The sequence below is a fragment of the Chiroxiphia lanceolata genome, chromosome Z (genome assembly GCF_009829145.1).
Source record: "Chiroxiphia lanceolata isolate bChiLan1 chromosome Z, bChiLan1.pri, whole genome shotgun sequence".
NCBI lineage: Eukaryota > Metazoa > Chordata > Aves > Passeriformes > Pipridae > Chiroxiphia > Chiroxiphia lanceolata.
Genome location: NC_045671.1, coordinates 29,909,592 through 29,928,200, shown reverse-complemented (window position 1 = coordinate 29,928,200; position 18,609 = coordinate 29,909,592). Strand labels below are relative to the sequence as shown.

Here is an 18,609-nt window from a genome sequence, read left to right as displayed (position 1 = left end):
GTCCACTTATAACATACACAACACTGAAAGACAGCATGCACACCGTTTCAAACAAGATGGTTCAGTATTTTATGTTTACTTGGTTTTAAGTTTTGAAAGTTTAAAAAGTTACACAGTTATAAACAAGCATTTTTGTCATTCAGCTTTGTCAAAAGAAATTAACAGAGGAAGTAGGCACATATTTGTTAAAGAATAGGACTTCATATCTTACAATGGTAATCAACTGGTAAAATAAAATTTAGTTCAAAGTTTGTATTAAACACTAATATCAAGACAAACATGAAATTTTTTTTTTAATATTGCACAACCAAGATGAATTTTTATCCATTACCTAGTGAGTTATATTGCACATGGACAGTCAGGTTCATCCATGTTATTGAAAAAGTTACAATACAAAGGCAAGATAATTCATTGTACTCCAAAAGGAGTATGCTTGGGAATACAGATAACACACTTGACCAATTTGTGTATTTGCATAAGCTGCCTCCTTACAACTCTGGCAACTCTCTAGTGAAGTTCCATTTCACAGCCTATTGGCAGCTTCTAGTGCAACGCTAAAGGGTCTGCAAGATCAATAGGAACATGTGAAGAAAGCAATTTCAACGGCAAGATCTACAAAGCATAGGAAAGTCACACAATAGGCAACTGGGTTCAACTAGGTTGTTAGTGCCCCTTTCTACCCCTCCCATTCCCTATAAAAATCTCGGTTCAATCAGAAAACCTTTGACCATCAAAACTGATCCACCATACCAATAAAAATTTACTTTATTTAAAATACGCATATTGTACACTTCTGCCAGAAACCTGCTTTAACCTCCAAATTACTGAAACTAAGGAAAAAACGTGGTTGTCTTAATGCACAAGAGGGCCAAAAAGGTATAAAAAAATTAAAAGCTATTTGCACCTTGACACCTGGCATTTGTTGTCAGCATTACAAGGAGCAGATAGCATTTATAAATAGTTTAGCATATGTAAGTGATCCCAAACCAATTCCAGAAGAGGAATTACTGCAATTTAAAAACCTGTGCGTTTGTAGTGTTTCTACAAGTGCAATATTTAGTAATTTCGAAATAAAAGGATTACAAAAATGAACACTGATTTATTCAGTACACCAGAACCAATTCTTCAAAGACTAAAAACAGGACTTTATTGTAAGATTTGGAACTGGTCCCTCATATTGACATCTGAACCTTGGGAGTTTAAATGCAAAACGTTATGTTCCACTTTGAGGTACAGTGATACAGGCAATGTCCCTACAGAGACCATATGTGACACTTGAGGATAAAGAAATAAAGTTGTAACTTGTACCCACCTACTAGACAGACCTCTCAATCGCCCAGTTCAGAACAGTTACAGCAGTTAGGCTTAAAGCAGCTTTGTGGTTTTTTCAGATTCTGTGCATATTCAAAACATTAATTTCTGGACTGAAGCCAGGTGGCCAGGATTAAACTGTTCTTAAATCTGTAGCTAGCAGTCTCCCATGAATAAAATCTCAGTCATTGGCAAGAACTGCCATCCATTTGAAGAGTCCAGGTTTCACTGCTCATAGTAATGCTTGGATTTCCAGCCTCTCCCTTCAAACTTAGTAGGTCATGAAGATTATTTTGAAGGGAACATTAAATCTTGAATGCAAACCTAAACATTTTATGACTGTTTATGTCTAATAAGGGCTAGATGAAAATGGAACTGTGGCTAATTACATCCAATTTGCAAGAGGCTAAAGGTACAAGTACTATCTGCCATTTTAACATATAAAGTTCAATTTTCTTCCTAAAATGTTGCAAAAACCGTAAATGCAGAAAGATTTTTGTTATGGGTAATTGTGATTTACTATTGAAAACTTTCTCAATATTAGCACTCAAGTTGTTATGATCAGTTTTCAATGTTCAATTGAGAAGTCAGACTAATTCAGTTACATTAAATAGCAAAGTTTGCTATTAAGGCAGCCTGGGAAAAAATAAAAACCTGTATATGTAGTTTTAACTGCAAAGCGAACACTACGCAGTATATCCTAAGTTAACATGTGATAACCAGCTGTATCAAAGTATAAACTTGTATGTTAAAAAACTGCCAATTTCAGATTCTGGAATAGCATGAAACAGCCCTTAAGCTGTGCCCTTAACTGTTTCTAATAAAAAGGATTCTCAGCCTGCAGTAGGAGCTGCCGTGCTACTATCACACTAAGGTATATGCACAGACCCGGGGCTTGCTCACAGTTCTCCACACTGCAACATTTTCATTTAGCCCATGGGGTGCCAAGTCTTCTCAGCATTAAGTCTCTTACCGCTGTTGTGGACTCAGTCGTTCTACTCACTGCCAACAGAATTTCACCCTCAGTACATAACAGAGCACCTGCCCACATTTCCAACTGGCTGGATTTGCATGCATGTAATAAAATGTATTGTTAGAAATAGTACATTGTAACATATCAAACTAGTCTTTATTATTTACTGTCAAATAAGGGGGAAGAAACATAGCAGTTTTAACACATTACTGTTAATGATAGTTCTGACCAACTGAGTCACAACTGTAGAAGGTGACCAACAAGTCATATTTGGGTCACTGAACTAGTAAGTGTACATTTACCTACAGTGCATCAGATATATGTATTACCAGTGAAAAAAGCAAGGAGGTCCCTCTAATTTAAATGTTATATGCAGGCTAATGTGCACTCAATGTAAAATATTATAAACACTACCCAAAGGGCATGTTATTTCCTGTACCTGTGTTATGCCATTGGGCAGCAGGCAATCCAAATTCACTCCAGCTTCAAAATAATACATGCTAACTGCCCATACTAATTTTGATCCCCGTGCAAATTGCATTGTGGCTAGCTTTTTCAGCGCCTTAGTTAATTTAACTTGATTATAACTGGAAGCATCTGACTATGATTTAGGCATGCTTATTGCTATAAAAGAAATAAGCCCATCTTCAAAATTATTGTGCAAGTATTTTAATCAGATTTGCACACATCTCAAAAAATTCTATTGTATGACTCCCTGGTCTTGGAGTTACGTCAGCTGTGGAGGAGTCAAGCGAAGAGTTCACTGATGAGGTAAGGGACGTATCTGCAGATTTTCCTTGCACATCAGCATCCGAATCTTTTTGACAAGATCTGTAGTTGCTCACAGAACCTGATCTCTGTGGAGTTGCAGTCCCAGACTTTGCTTCAGTAATTTCATCTGGGGGCAAGAGAAGAAAGGAGGAAAATTGGGAATCAGTATCAAATTAGTTATAGGAAAAGCAAATACCTTCCCCTTCTCACACTTCCAAATCTTGTCTTTTAAAATCTTGATTAATACATAAATAGCTTTTGCAAACTGTATATTTGATACAAAATAAAAGCTTAAATACATAGTAACACAAAAGCTGGTGTCCTTACGCTAATTATTTCTGTACTCTAAACTGTGGTCCACAACCATTTACATATAGTTTAGATCTGCACCAGCCATATTTTTCATGAAATTATTTCAGCAGCTAATAGTTCAGTTTAGGTTACTTAAAACAAAAACAAGATAGCAAAAGATTAAGTTCAGTAATAGTTCAAATGTTTTGTAGATGTTTTTTGCTTGCATCCACTTTATTTTTATTTTTTTATATTTGAGTATTTATACATTGTTATTATTTGTATTTTTATTATGATTTTATTATGATTAGTATATTAAATTAATCGCTAGCATCTGCATTAATTTATCCTTCAATTCTGGAAGTTTTTTACCTAGAATGTTGTACTGCAGCAGCTTACATTTACTTTCAGTATAAGGAGGAAATAGTTTCCTCTTAGTGGTAATGATGAAGCATCTCTAATTCTTACTTTAAATACTGAACATTAACTTGACTCTACCCTGGCACCTGCAAAGTTATTTCAGGACAAATAAGTGACAAGGCAATCTCTCCTGTTTACACAAAGCTATTTTTAAGTACAAACTGTTAAGTGGAACAGAGAACAGTTAACCATGGTGGAGAGAAAGGAACATCAAATCAGCTTCCCTCTTGGAAGAAATATGACAAATCCATGACCTTGGGTTGTATTTCCTTAAGAGTTGAAACCAGGACTGTAGTATAGGCTGCTCTCCCCCAGCTGCATGGCTCTAAGCAGTCATCCCCTCTCCAAAAGGGATGGCATTTGTCCTATACTGCAGTAAATTAGCACAGGACAGTTACTGGTCCCTTCAGTCAAGCACCACTAGATCTAAGCAAGTACCTGTACTGTTAGAAGGAACAAGGCAAGAACTGTATGGCTAAATCATATCAGATTTCCCATCATATCAGATGTCCCATGACTGTGTCATAGGACACAGTCTTAGCCATCCTATGCTGTAATGAAGCCACACTTCAATAAATCCTTTTTCAATGCAATGTTTTCCTAGGCTAGTCATCTACATCACTGGCTGTACGTAATTTTTCTTTATTCTGCTATGCCCATAAACAAGCATTGTGGTCAGTGTTTATTAGCTTCTCCACTCATTTCCAGGAAGACATCCAACCAGGATTTGATGGTCTGCTACTGCCACTCTATAAAATATCTCTTTCTACAGATTAGATCAAATGTTTTCAAGACTTTAGTTACTGCAAGCATACAATTCCTGTCTCAGATTTTAGCTACCATTAGCACTGGTGGGTTGACTCTACCTGGCAGCTGATACCTCAGCACAATCGGGAAGAAAATTTGAAGGGCAAAGTAGAAAACTCACGGGTAGAAATAAACATAGTTCAGTAAGGAGGAAAAAAAAAAAAAAAAAGGAACACTAGATCAGGAAAGAATAAAGAAACACTAATACAGATTAGATTGGTTTAAAATAATAAAGGGCAACACTTCTAAGTAAATAAATTATGTTTGCATTTAGAATGATTTCCTTTACAACTCAATTAATTTAAGTAATTCTTCACATACCATCAATACTGCGGAAGTCCAGTAAGTATGTTCTGCTGTCCACCTGATACAATTGTAGACTCATTTTGGAATATGCACTTGTTACTGGATTCTTCCTTCGAACACGCAGATAATATGGATTTACAACCTAGTACAAAGGAGATGAGTCAATAGCCAGAACTGCTTGCAAATCACTGCATGTTGTTTTTGTCATGTCAACTCACTAGTATTTATCAAGCGATTACAAGCTTACCTGTTGGATTTGTGGGTTGTGGGTTTTTTTTGTGTGGGTTTTGGTTTTGGTTTTTTTTTAGCCAACAGAAAAAAAAAATATTCCTACAGCCCCAACAGAAAACTTAGACATGTTAGCACAACTTATTTTCCTGTCAGCATGAACAGCCTCTCCCCAAACCCTTCTTGCACAGCACAGGCACATGAGATCATATCCCAGTATGCAAAAATACAGTTTCAGACCTCTGGGCTATGTAACTACACAGCTCAAACAAAAATGTATTGTTTGCTGTAAAGATCCTCTATTTTGTTACCTTCCATTCATAATCCAGTTGTTTAATTGCTCGACAAACTTCAGCCATGATATCATTTGGTCGACTCTGACTCCGGATCCCCAAGTGCCATTTAGCCCTTCGCACACCTTGGTGTTTTGACTTCTGTGGATTCAGCTCATCAAGAGTGTGGCGAGGACGTGGTGCTTCTGCTACTAAAAATGGCACTCTTTCAGGGTGAGGGCGAGACAGATGGTGATCATCCAGAAAAGAATCTGGTGGACTTGTAGCCAAGTAGAAGTCTTTGGCCTCATTCATTATTCTTCTGTTATCTATAATGAGGTGATAAGCAACAGCTAAAGGGTCCTGATGATTTCTGCTGTATAGACAACTTAGCACTTCCTCTTCAGTGCACTCAAACTTCTCACACACTTCTTTTAAGGCTTCATCATCAATCATGGTAGAGCTATATGATGGGTCTTCAGGAAACAAGTACTTTGGAAGGTCCTGCTTAAACCATTCATGTTCCCTAGAATTAAAAATAAAAAATTCTGAGTGCATGTAAGTAACGTAAACATTTTTAACATGAAAGTCTTTTAAAAAATAAAATTCATTTTAGTCTGTACAAGAAGAATCACAGTTGCCAGTCCAAGTCTCCCTGGAACACAGGAAATACAACAACAGCACATAAAGTTAACCACCGCCTGCACAAGATTTTAGTAGACATTTTGCAAGAGACTGAAAAAACCCCAATCCTTTTCACTGTAAGGTTTTCAACTACCTGAGCTCCAAAAATATTTTTCTATAACTCATCAACCAGCTTTTTATATAAAATTATATTCACCAGTCTTTGGATACATGATTGTCATCCAGGTTGCTACAGATCACCTCCACTACAGCTAATTCTCTCAGATACAGGATATACCTCCTTCAGTAATGGTCCATTTTCTTAGGGAGTTTGCAAGACCTTCTCTGAAAGGATACCTTTCTTCACATCCAAAGACTGAAGACTCCTCATCCTTTTACAATCCTGTTGTCAATGGCCTTATCCCAAGCAAGGGATCCCAGCTGCCAGGCTTCCTCACCCTCTAATTCCTGACTTTTGGCCCCAACATCCCAGCACTGGAGTAACCAGCTGAGAATTTCCTCACCTGGTTGATGGCTGAAATCTTTTTGCTATCTCCCAGATAATTTAGGGATAGGGATCAGGTGGTTTCTCTCTCATTTATAAATTCAGTCCCTTCCTCCTCCTCTTCCTCTTCTTATGGTTGCTCTGCTGCAGAAAGGGCTGCCTCTCCTGACTCCCTCCCCTGCTCCCTCTTAGGAGAAGCTTCTTTGTTCCTTACTAAACAAGATGACTTTTGCTTCAGTAGTTTAGTTCTGTTATTTAGTTGTTCTAAACAGAACTGTTAAGGATTTATAATCCATCCACGCTCTGTAACCAACATTATTCAGCAACTTTTTTATTATCAGATTAAAGAGTTGTACAATACAGAAGAGTGGTTCTTAACAGCTAAGACAATTTTTTTCTACCCAGAGAAGTCTATATAGTGTAACTTTTGCAAAGCATTCTGCAGGTAAACAGCTTTGCTATGGCAGTCTTAAACCTAAAGTTTCTCAGAACTTCTATATATAACATAATTTGTTTTACTGTGATCTCCAATAGATATTTCATTGTCCACTGAAAATGAGCACTGTCAGAGCTAAAACCAAACCACCAGAAGCTGAATTTTTCATCTAAGTCTAAAAAACATGCACAAGCTGTATGAATGATTTCTTTGCTCTCCAGATTTGCACCATTGTAATTCCATCATCTGGTGATCAGACATCAGTTAAGAGTTTTACCTAATGTCTCTGATTGTTGCTCTCTTCATTGGATCCACTTGCAGCATGTGCTTCAAAAGACTAATTACAGATGGATTCAGGTACTGAGGGGTATAAAAGATACCATCACATATCTTCTTAAAAAGGGTTGGCACATGATCATCATCAAATGGAAGTGTTCCGCATAATAGAGCATAGAGAATAACTCCACTGCTCCAAATATCTACTTCTGGGCCTGCATATAACCTGTGAAAAGATTAACTATTAGTTATTTGTGTGCAATACATTTAAATATTTCTTTCTTCAACTTTCTTACATTGTATCACAGTAATTAAAAACACATTAACTTAGGACAACTGATGTGCAAGTACTATACCATTTCAGTTCTATGCCATGCCTCCCTTGAACTTTAATGTCCTTCCCCCTCTAATGTGTAACAGGGCACAAGTACAGAGCTTTCCTCTCTATTATATAAAAATAATCCACAATGCAATTTTAAACAATGGCAAACTGAAAAAAACCATGCATCTACTATTAAAACAGCCTATGTCATAAATTGTTACCAATGTCTTAGAGGAATCTGTGTGAAGTCACCTATCTCCCAAATCGAGGCTGAAAATTTTAAGACAAGTCCATATAGCAGAACCCATCACATATTGTGTGCTACTGCCAGAGTAAAACAGATATCTGGTCTCCAATCAACAACTGGCAAAATGAGGGTAGTTGGCTGAAAGCAGATTTGACAATCGTAGTCCACAAAAGGGGAAGTTACCTCCAGACTGAGTATCTGCTCTGCAGCAGGTATTTCACTGCCACTCAACCTCACAGCAGGCTTTGCCTGTAACTCTATCTGCACCTTTCCTTCCAAGGTATGAGCTGTACATGAGATTTTTAAACCAATTCAGGCATATTGTACACACTGGATTTGGGGCATCAAACATCAGCTCTACCTTACAGGAATTATTCAAAGCTAGTTCACAGAAGTTTTAAACATTCATGAAAAATTATCAATACCACTAACAGCCCAGAGTTTCTCAGCATCAAGGTTGTCAACTGAACTAGTTTTGTAGCCTTTAGAATCAAGCAGCAAAATGACTGAAGTACATGCACACATGTATCCAATATAAAAGAAACTACCTTCCTGAAATTACTTCTGGTGCAGCATAGTTAGGGGAACCACAGCTTGTTCTTAAAAATTCTCCATCTGACATCATATTTGATAGACCTGAAAGTGTATAAGAGTAACTACTAAAAATTCAGGGAGCAAAACGATTTCACACTGCATATACCGCCTAGAATAAACCACTAGTAAATCAAATTAGAAAATTAACAAATTTATCCCAGTTAAGAAATAACATTGTTTGGAATTACTGAAATTCTCATATGACCGTGCCACATAATCCTCTATTTAGTTTACCAGAAATCTGAGTAACATCAATCCATTATTGCCATAATGTTTGAAAACATATTCATTCCAAGACAAAAACCAGTTCAGTTTGGATGACACAGGCATGACAGAGAACAAAGCTGCTCTAAGAGAGATGAAGCAGAATAGCAAGATAGGACTTTGGTCATTAACACGAAAGTACTAAAAACCACATTTGCTTCTAAAACGCCGAAGTGGAAGACACTACCACAGAATTTCCCACAATTCTCTAAGGGGAGCTGAGGAATAAACATGACTTCACCACAGTTTAAACCGCTGCACTGTTCAGCTGGTTCTGGAATCACTGCAGTTCAGGAATTTAGTTTTTAGATAGTCTGTTAGCAACTGAAGTCTGCTTTAGAACTAGACCATCTTCATTCACCAGCCCTCAGTAAAGTCTAAGACCTGTGGAAAATGTCTTCTAGTTTCTTCAAGAGAAGCTGCATGATCAAGACTACCATAAGCCAAAGAACTCAGTCTCCAAGAAGGAAGCCCTTTCATGGGGCAGCAGGGAGCGTGCAGTGGGGTAGTGGTGGTATGTGGAGATGAAAGAGTACGGTTTGACTAGCTTTCATATCCTAATACACAAAAGCTTTTATTAACTAGTCATGATTAACTGAGTGCTACAGTTTTACTGACATTAAGTTACTGTACTTCATTCCTTTGCCATGTAAGCCATTTCACCTACAGCATTTTCTACACACGAGAAATCAGTACTAGTCCCAGGGCCCATAGCTGAACACCATAATTTTAAAACATACTTAGAATACTCAACATTACCTAGCACCTTTCACTGGAGACTCAAAATACTTTACAAGGGCTTATCCACTATGACTACATGAGATATATCATCATGACATAGCAGCATAGATACCCTACTATGCTTATATGGTAAGGGTTCCTGACTCAGACAGTTCCAAAGACTAGTGGCAAGGCTTCTCTGCAGCTATGTCACAAACAGCTGTGAAAAGTAAGCTTTTTGACTAGTTAAGCACATACATAGCAAAAAAGCACAGGAGGTTGCAAGACTTAACTGTTCTTATTTTTACTTTTACACTTTCATTTCTTTTTCTTTCAACAGTCTAATTTAATAGGAGGACTAGTTTCTTTTACTATATTATTGTGCACAGTTCTTAAAGATGGTGAACTGCTCCTGCACTGTCCTTCCAAGCACCTACATTTTATGGATTGTGAAGACAGGCAACAGTAGTGAGTTCTGAAGTGGAAAGGTCAGGAACTAAGTTCATTTAGCATTTGAGAGAAAGTACTGTTAAGGAAAACCAAATAAATTAGTTCACAATTTGACCCAGTCACAGAAAATACTTGAAAAACAAGCTTGAGAGGAAAACAAGTTTAGTAGATGTGCAGGAACATTATTTTGCTTTAGATTTATACTCTTGATGCTCTTGTATTGTGTCCCACCACCAGGATACACACTTTAATTAATGTTTCCCATAGCTATTAACAGGTTCTAACACCAGAGATGCAATCAGACACAAAAAAAGAAATCCTTACCAAAGTCAGCTATCTTGGCGTTCATGTGTGCATCAAGCAGCACGTTTTCAGGCTTCAGATCTCTATGTACCACCATATGCCTGTGACAGTAGTCCACACCAGAAAGGATTTGCTGGAACAGACGCCTACTTTCCTTCTCATCAAGCTAAAAAAGACAAAGATTTTAAACCATTATGAGACAGTGGAAGTTAACTTGTTTTCATTTGTATGAGCTAGAGGAAATTTTTCCCTAACAACTAAATGAAGTATTCTATACAGTCTCTCGAAGCGACTTAGGAGCTTTCACAGAAGCTGTTCTAAGAGTTAAAGACAGTAATAAGTGCACAATTACTACTGATAGCTTTTTGATACTGGGTTTTACTGAAGAAACAGTTTTCAGCTACTCCAGCTAGATACATATCAATCTAGTTTGTACTCAGCCATTGAAAATTAACATATTAGTAAAGAGGAAAAATGCTATGACAAAGTCACACATAAAGATCTGAAATGTGTTAACACATAACCACTTGTAGTTTTGGAACAAAACACAGTCATAAAGTGTATTTTAACTGATAACAGCAAAATTAAAGCAGAATACACGAAAACACACCTTCATTTAACAAAGTGTGACTGGTCCCCCGGTCTCAGCCCCTGATAATGAGGATAGCTTAATAACTCCATTTTATGAGGCAAGCAGCCATCTGTGACCAAGTGAGTCATGTGTTTATGCTCCTTCCCTCATTATCAGGCCCTGAAGATCCTGTGAACCAAGCAGACAAACCAGACTTCTTACCCTCCCCACCAGCCTCAAGATTCCTGGATGCAAGGCTGATTACCCACTTCCTTACCAGCCTTTAGTTCCCAGGCAACCAGCCAGCCTCGTGGCAGTGATGACTCTGTCATGGAATAAGGAAGTGCAACAGGAGCCAGAGCAGTGTCTTTTACCATCAAACAGTTACAAATCCTAAGTGGGAATGAGACTCATGACTTTTCAGTGGCTACAGATGCCTCCACAATACCCTGCTTCCTCGGAGAACTGAGTCACTTGTATTCTTTCATATGATTTTCAAGTCTAGACTGTGACTGTTATATTGACACAGAAGAATATGTATTAAGATTTGCTTAGATCTGCAGAGGGTCTGGGTGATTTGATAAGTTAAGTTGTGTTAGAAATTCCATACTAAACTATTTATAAACTGTACTACATTGATTCTGCTCACTGAAAGCCTGTGCCACTCTAATCATAAATCCTGTGCTAGTCATAATATTCTGTAGACAAAATAAACCTTTAATTGTACCATTCTGCCAAGGATACCCAAAACAAATTTGTCTGTCCCCTCAGTGTGGGGTGACACAGGAATGTTGCAAAAGCAATAACACAATGCAAGTCACCAATCTGCAAAGTTGGATTACTTCTTACCCTTCCATTTTTACAGATGTAATCAAACAGTTCTCCTCCTGAAACATATTCCATCACCATGAAAATGTCAGTGGGTGTGCTGATGACCTGGTACCTGATAATAGAAGGTATCTATTAGTCTACACACTCAGTAAAAGACTAGTTACATTTAGTTAAAAGTTGTACAAACAGTCAGATAAAAATATACTTTAAAATAGTTTTTCAGTCAATCTACAGCTACTGGAATGACAATATGTTTCAGAAGCTATTTCCTCTCACTGTTGCCTCTTTCATTTTTCATGTTGATATTTCAATTGGTGCAGTGACACTTCCTATTTTGCTTTGGCTACAGCTATGTCCTTTGGACTCATTCATGGACTCTAACTGGCAGCACAAGCAATTTTGCTGACAAATCAGCTCAATAGTCTTCTAAAAACTAACCCACTTCAGAAGTGAGTGAGTTGATCTTACACAATGCAATTCAGCTTCAGTGTAACAGCTGTTGCCAAATTAAAGGGATTGCATAAACATGGCATCTGTCACTGGCAGTAGGGAATCAAGATTCTACCAATAAAAAAACCACCATCGTGACTAAGACAGTGAAAGTCACCCACACTCTAGAGGTGCAGGTTAACTTTGCAGGAAATTACAGTCAAAAGAAAGTCAATTACTTTTATAATTTGTTTCCACAGACCAGACATGAGGAGTCTGTTCTGGGATATACTTAGTTGTACTCTGAAATCCACTGATGAAGTATGGATAAACTAAGAGATGTAAACAGGCATACTGTAAATACCACATTTAGACATGGGGTAGCTGCTATATTGAAGATTTTAGAATTATCAATCACATACAACAAACTGCATGTTCTTAAATACAGAAAAAGCTTCCTGAGAGCAATCTACACTGAAAAAACAGAGATCACTGACCAGCACATTACTAAGAACATTTTGAGAAAATACCATAAACCTACTGTAAGAATGACCTTTACAGATTTGTTCTTAATAACTCATTTTCTAAGCAGAAAAAAAAAAGATCAAATATAAACAGAAAAAGAAAAATGAAGTAGCCTCTAAAATCAGAGATGGATGCTACTAGAAATATCTGTCATGACATTACCTTTTATATACCTGTCCAAAGAATTTCTAAGCAAAGATCTAAGGGAAGCTGTCCAGCCTGCAGGAAAGATAAGTTTTGTGAAAGTATGTTACAGAGGGCACAGCTGCAGACTTTGAAGCTGGTTACTTTTTTGACAAGATATTGTTTGTAGTATTGCCCTTTAAACATATTTCAGATCAGTGAGATTACTGCTTAAATATGTTTGATTACAGCAAACAAAACTTACAGCTTTATTATATGAGGATGCCTGAAGAGTTTGAGGTTCTGAATCTCCCTGCGGATTTTTCCTACAACATCAAGGCTGCGAATCTTCTGTCGGTTCAGGATCTTCACTGCAACTTTATGTCCAGTTAACTCATGTTTTCCAACTGCAAGAAACAAGGAAGTATTAGTCAGGGTTTTCAACTGCTCAGTAAAGACCTTATTTGCCCATTTTGACTGTAACCAAGAAATAGAAGTTAAAGTGTTACATTCCACATATCCCCATTATCTTTAGGGAGGTTGAAAATCAGATGGTATGTAATTTCTTCTGCCCTGCTCCAACTTCGTCCACAATTCAAGCATTAGAAGATGTGTCTATGTAAGAAAAACATTGAAGCTTACCCTCAGAAGTCTCACAGCATGACTACATTTTTTGCAATATTGGAAAAAAAACAAAAACAAAACCAAAAACAAAGCATATCCTGAAACCCTGCCATCCTTGCTAATTAGAGAGAGCATTTTCTCTCCCTGTATAAGTCACTCCAAGCTTTTGGCTTACTTGGTAACCCACTCAAACATGTTTTCCTGTATCTCTTCAACTTTATCTGCAGAGATCACTCTACTAAAGAAATCGATATTATCCCTCCCTCAAGAAGCCAGTTTCAGCAATTGCTCTGAATTACCACTATGAGCATCTGATCAGTTTACCTACAAAAATGTATCTGTCCTTGGACCAGTCTGATGCTCTATAAGCTCACAGTCTGTGCAGTTAACACCAGAGCTTTACTATATAAAGTGGTAAAAGTCACCAGAAATGCACAAAATGAAATGCAACAGTAACAGTGAAAAACAATGCAAACATGTAACCTCATACATTCCTGGAAGTGGAAAAGAATCTGACGAGTTTAATTTTTCTTTAAACTGTAAAATATTTCCCAATCAGTTACCCCTCTTTAAGACTTAAACTTTGCAGGAGCTATTGGAAGTAGTCACAAGGAAGTTGTTAAGAATATTTTTCTTAAACCCAACACTGGATCACAGATAAAACATTTAGAAGCTAATATCTCTTCCACTAGAAAGCTGCACTATCTGCAGGGTTTCTGCTTGCAGTAATTATAAATATACCATATTTATTTGCCACCCTGATTCCAACGTTTTGAAGATAAGCCAAATTACAGGGACACCTACATGGTCCATCCTTGTCCACATGAATAGACATTACTAACAGGCCTGTGCCTAATACACTGTCTGGGTGCCTCCCCTCACTTGAGAACTTAAATAAGCCCCAGGCTTCAAGCTTTGTTTAAATATATTCATGGGAAGCTGTGATTAAACAGCAGTGACAAACAAAATTCCTTCTGCATTCAACAGATAATTTCGACAGAATAACACCCACCTGCAAACTTTATTCATAACACAAGACCTTCCGGCTGCCCTTTGCCCCAATACTGAGCTAAACACCAATGCAAGTGAGAAGAAATTCTTAGCAGAGGCAAACATAATGACAAGCATCTGAGCAGTTATTCTGTGTAAATAAAGCATTCTAAATTCCTGCAGGGAACTCAGTAGTGGATTATCCAAGACCCTGAACCATCACAATGCTGCACTCAGACATCTCTAGTACCTGAGAACACAGAAAGGCTCTGCCTTCAAGGTGAAAAGACATATCCCCTCATTCAGAAGCCAGTACCTAAACATTTCCATAATAACCATAGTACTGGGCAGGCACATTTCCACTGCTGAGGAATGCAGGACAAAGCCCACATCCATCACAAGTTCTAGAGAGAGCACAAAGCAGTGATAGGTGAGTGCCTGGAACTGTATGAGAATTATCTGCTTTGAACTAGATCTACAATTAAAGCAATCACAACCCTCTTCTTTTCTTCAGCTCAAATGTGATTCAAGTCTCAAAGCAATCCAGCAAATTATATCACCTATGTTAAAACCTTAAGGGGTAAAGAATCTTCAATATAAAAAATAAGAAAAGCAACTCCTCCGTTTGAATTACAAGGTCTCTGCCCATCCATAAGGGGAACTGAACTAAGCTAGAAGTACTTCAAAAACGTCTTTAAACAGTAGGTTTAAATGTAACATTAGTTTTTGTTACTAAGAAACAGCTTCTCAGAAACTAACCAAAAATCAGAATGAATCTGCATCTTCCTTTGCTTTACAAGGTGCATGTTTAATATAGTAAGTAGTATATATACCTGACAAATTCTACAGCTTAGCATGTATATGTATGTAGTTCTGTGTTATGTGTATAAAGGATTCTGTATATATGCTATAAAGCCTCACTTTTGAGCCAATTTGTTCCATTTTTGATTCGTCAGTCTATGTTAGACTGGAATTTCCTTAGCACTCAGAAAAACATTATAAAGTCATTTATTAGCTACAAGCTTTGTTCAATATGGAAGGCACACAAAAAAGTTTTTCAAAACAAATTTTTCATTCAAAGTAATTAAACAGTAACATTTGCAGTTGACTGAAACCAATTCCAGGTGTCATAGCCTTTAAGGTTGTGTGCCTCAAGCCTTAATTTTATTCACTGACTGGGAGAAAACAAGATTTCCTGCTTCTTCAACTCTGCCAACTTTGAATAAATGACTGTAACGAAAACACACTGTGGTTTGGTTTGGTACAGAAAGATCCCAAAAAGCCTGTTCTCTTGCTTAAAACATTTCAAATTCAGTAATTTTTGCCTCCCTTTAATTCAATATAAAATTATAATACATCTAACTTTTTAGGATACAAGTTTTCAATAATCATCCACATCATATAATAAAACTGTTTTCTTGGATATGGTTCGAGGTGTCCGTTACGTAAAACGTCAGACACAGACTGGTAACAGACTGCTGACACTTTTGAATTCAGGATTAGGACAGAGCTGAAAGCATCATCTCAGATGATATCACCATGTAGACACATAAGCAGTCAGTGTTATCCTTCTGAAAGCTACTTCGCATTACCTTATAAAAGGGAGCGCAAACAAATTTGAAGTAACCAAAAGGTATGTTTATCACCCTAATCCTCAACTACCTACCAGCCCTTCAGAACAATCTCCGAAAAAAAGTTCATTTAACAGACTAGTATCTCCCTGTATTTCTTTATTCTCTGATAATATCAATTGCCTTCAAGCTTCACTGTGGCTTTGCACAGCAGCAAGACTTCCAAGACAGTGACAGTCTCAACGCAGCAGCAACTTCGTTTAACAGTTGAAGTGCAGGAGCAAGGGTCTCTAAGCTAGTTTAGCAATTCTTCAATTGGAAAAAACTGATTATGAGGCCATCCAGAGTAAATACAACATTCTCATGAAATAGAAGTATCAGTCATTAAGTGAATAGCAAAAAAAAAAAAAAAAAAGCTGAACAAGCTTATATTGTATTCAATGAAACAATTCTGCAATAGGCCAAAAAGCCAACCCAAAGCTCAGAGGAAAGCAGCCTTTAAAAGTACGAGATAAACAAATGTTTTCACTAACATAAAAAAAACCCCAAACGGTAGTTCACGCTGTGCAAAGCCAACCTGCTGCACAACATTACATATCATACTGATCTTCACTGTCCGTTTCCAGGTCCCTTATTGTTGCCTTGATAAACACCACCTACTTTCGTAACGTCTGCAGTCTGTACAGACTAGCACTGATAACTTAGATGTAGAGGCCTGGAACAATTATTGTGTATTTACAGCCTGAAGTAGCACCCCTCGTTTTCTCAGTATGAAACACTGGAAGCCTGAATACTCTTCCTTTTATGAAAACTCACTTTAAATCAAAAAATATCTGAAATAAAAGTTTGCATTTGGTTTCAGCAGAAAACAACAGCAATGTTTAAAGAAAAAATTGACAACCTTAGGGATAGATGTTTCACACTGAATCATGGTAAAGTTTCAATGAGAATGTGTCTCATATAGTTGGTTTAAGTTCAATATTCTTCTATCTCACAGCTTTTCACTTTTGGCATTTTAGCATCTACGGTAAGCAGCAGGGTGAATTCATCTGACAACATGAGACATTCAACAATTACCAAGTAAAAATCTGTTTTTCCATTTCAATGTTTTCAGGCTGCCATCGTTGTTAAAATTAAACATCCACTTTCAAGGAGCCATATGCCTGACCCCCGACATCACTTGAGCTCAATGACAATTCTAACTGAATTTTAAGAAGTGAACACATTTATTACAGTTTTTCACATTATGTCAATTGATGAAACCATATCAAAATTATTAGAATTAGAGGAAAACATAGATCTGGTATTAAATGTGTGTCCAGGAGGAAAATCAGTGCATCATAAATAAAATGTCCTTTATCACACACAGCTAAAGCAAAAGTAATACAGTAGATCACACAGGGATAAGAAAAGCAGGGGTAAAACAGAGCTCTCTTAAATTTAAGAGCATATTAAAACATTGATGGTATGTCAATTTCAGTTTTGTGCAGTGTGCTGGGTAAAAACCCCAAAACAAAGACATCTTTGACTCCTCCCCTCAACCATATGGTCCCTCCATGGGGAAGGAGAGCCTGATGCCTGTCTTCTGGGCTATATTATTTTCTCTTTACTTAAGGAAAGAAAATTCCCAAGGAAAAGAATGGTATCCCAGCTGCCAGTTAGGGGTCACTACTCCCAAGTGCCTTGAAAAAGAGATTCGAAGGCGTCTGCTCTCAAAATATTTTCCACTGCATTCCCAGAGAAAAATATCCTCTTTCCTATACATTAGTAACATCTTCAGAACATGCCAACAGTTGAAAGAGCTTGTGCAGAACACATACAATGGAACACCTACACTGAAGAAAAAAAAGCTGTGGGTTTTTTACTGGTTATAACAGCAAGCACCCATTAAGTAAAAAAAAAAAAAATTATGAACAATATAGACTGAGCTTAACTCAGCTCATTTGCAAAAAGATATTGTCAATTCCTTGCCCCAATATCTGAAGTTCTCACAAGCAACACAGCAGGAACAGTGAGAATAAGCTAATGAAGAGTTCTTCCACCTGTGCTGGGTAAGTTTAACTTCTATTTTATTTTTACGAGCCTTCAAATATACTAGCACAGCATCTACACCCCTACGGTGTAAAGTTTTTAAAGTCTGAGCTGAGAAAAACTTTGATAACCACTGGACAAGTAGACTAAGCATAAAATCTTTCCGTATCTGTGAGTCAGCTCTGTTGCCGGTTAATCCAACAATCCCAGACCCACCTGTTTACGCTTATTTCTCTGTTGGTAGAGAGAGAAATACTGCCCTCCTTACAAGGACATCGAGACTTTTCTGCAGCAAAACGCTATGAAAGACAGCTCGAGAACTAAGACTCCCTACTTTCGCTACATGCCCGGCGCCGTTTTAAACAAATGCAGCAGCATTTAGCTTCTAGCGGCTATTTCCGCATAAACAGATGAGGAAGCTGTTTCTGCCCCAGCCACCGCTTCCCTCTGCGGGACCGCCAGTCCCACCCCGGCACCTCAGCCCCCGCAACTCCCGCTTCGAGAGGCGCTCCCGCGGGCCGGGGCCGCGCTGACGGGCGGCCGAACGCCTGCCGGCCCCGCTGTGGCCGCTCACCCTTGACTTTCCCGAAGGTGCCGACGCCCAGCGTGTCCCCCAGGATGTAGTGTCCAATCTTCACCCGCCCGTGCTCGTGCTTCTGTTTATCCGCCACCGCCGCCATCTTGAGGCAAGGGCCGAGCCTGCGCATAGCGCCCGCCCGCCCGGGTCGGAGAGCCGGCGGGGGAGGAGCAACCACAGAGCGCCCGCCCACATCCGAACCCGGAAGAGAACCCGG

The 18,609-nt window shown here is 38.1% G+C and overlaps 1 protein-coding gene across 1 annotated transcript; it reads right to left on the bottom strand.

The window, feature by feature from the left end:
* Positions 1-60: 60 nt before the first annotated feature.
* Positions 61-18,563, bottom strand: PRKAA1 (protein kinase AMP-activated catalytic subunit alpha 1). Its single transcript, XM_032674576.1, has 9 exons — positions 18,390-18,563; positions 12,865-13,006; positions 11,541-11,634; positions 10,142-10,286; positions 8,338-8,425; positions 7,222-7,446; positions 5,419-5,905; positions 4,895-5,021; positions 61-3,182 (listed from the first exon to the last, which is right to left on the bottom strand). The coding sequence occupies exons 1-9, from the start codon at positions 18,520-18,522 to the stop codon at positions 2,938-2,940; spliced, it is 1,686 nt and encodes a 561-aa protein (XP_032530467.1). The 5' UTR covers positions 18,523-18,563; the 3' UTR covers positions 61-2,937.
* Between the last annotated feature and the right edge of the window lie 46 nt (positions 18,564-18,609).

Coding starts and splice junctions, on each gene's coding strand:
- PRKAA1 (XM_032674576.1), bottom strand. CDS start 18,522: ATGCGCAGGCTCGGCCCTTGCCTCAAGATGGCGGCGGTGGCGGATAAA. Junction 11,635..12,864: donor CATCCTCATATAATAAAGCT/GTAAGTTTTGTT, acceptor TTCTATTATCAG/GTACCAGGTCATCAGCACAC. Junction 8,426..10,141: donor CGCCAAGATAGCTGACTTTG/GTAAGGATTTCT, acceptor ATACACTTTCAG/GTCTATCAAATATGATGTCA.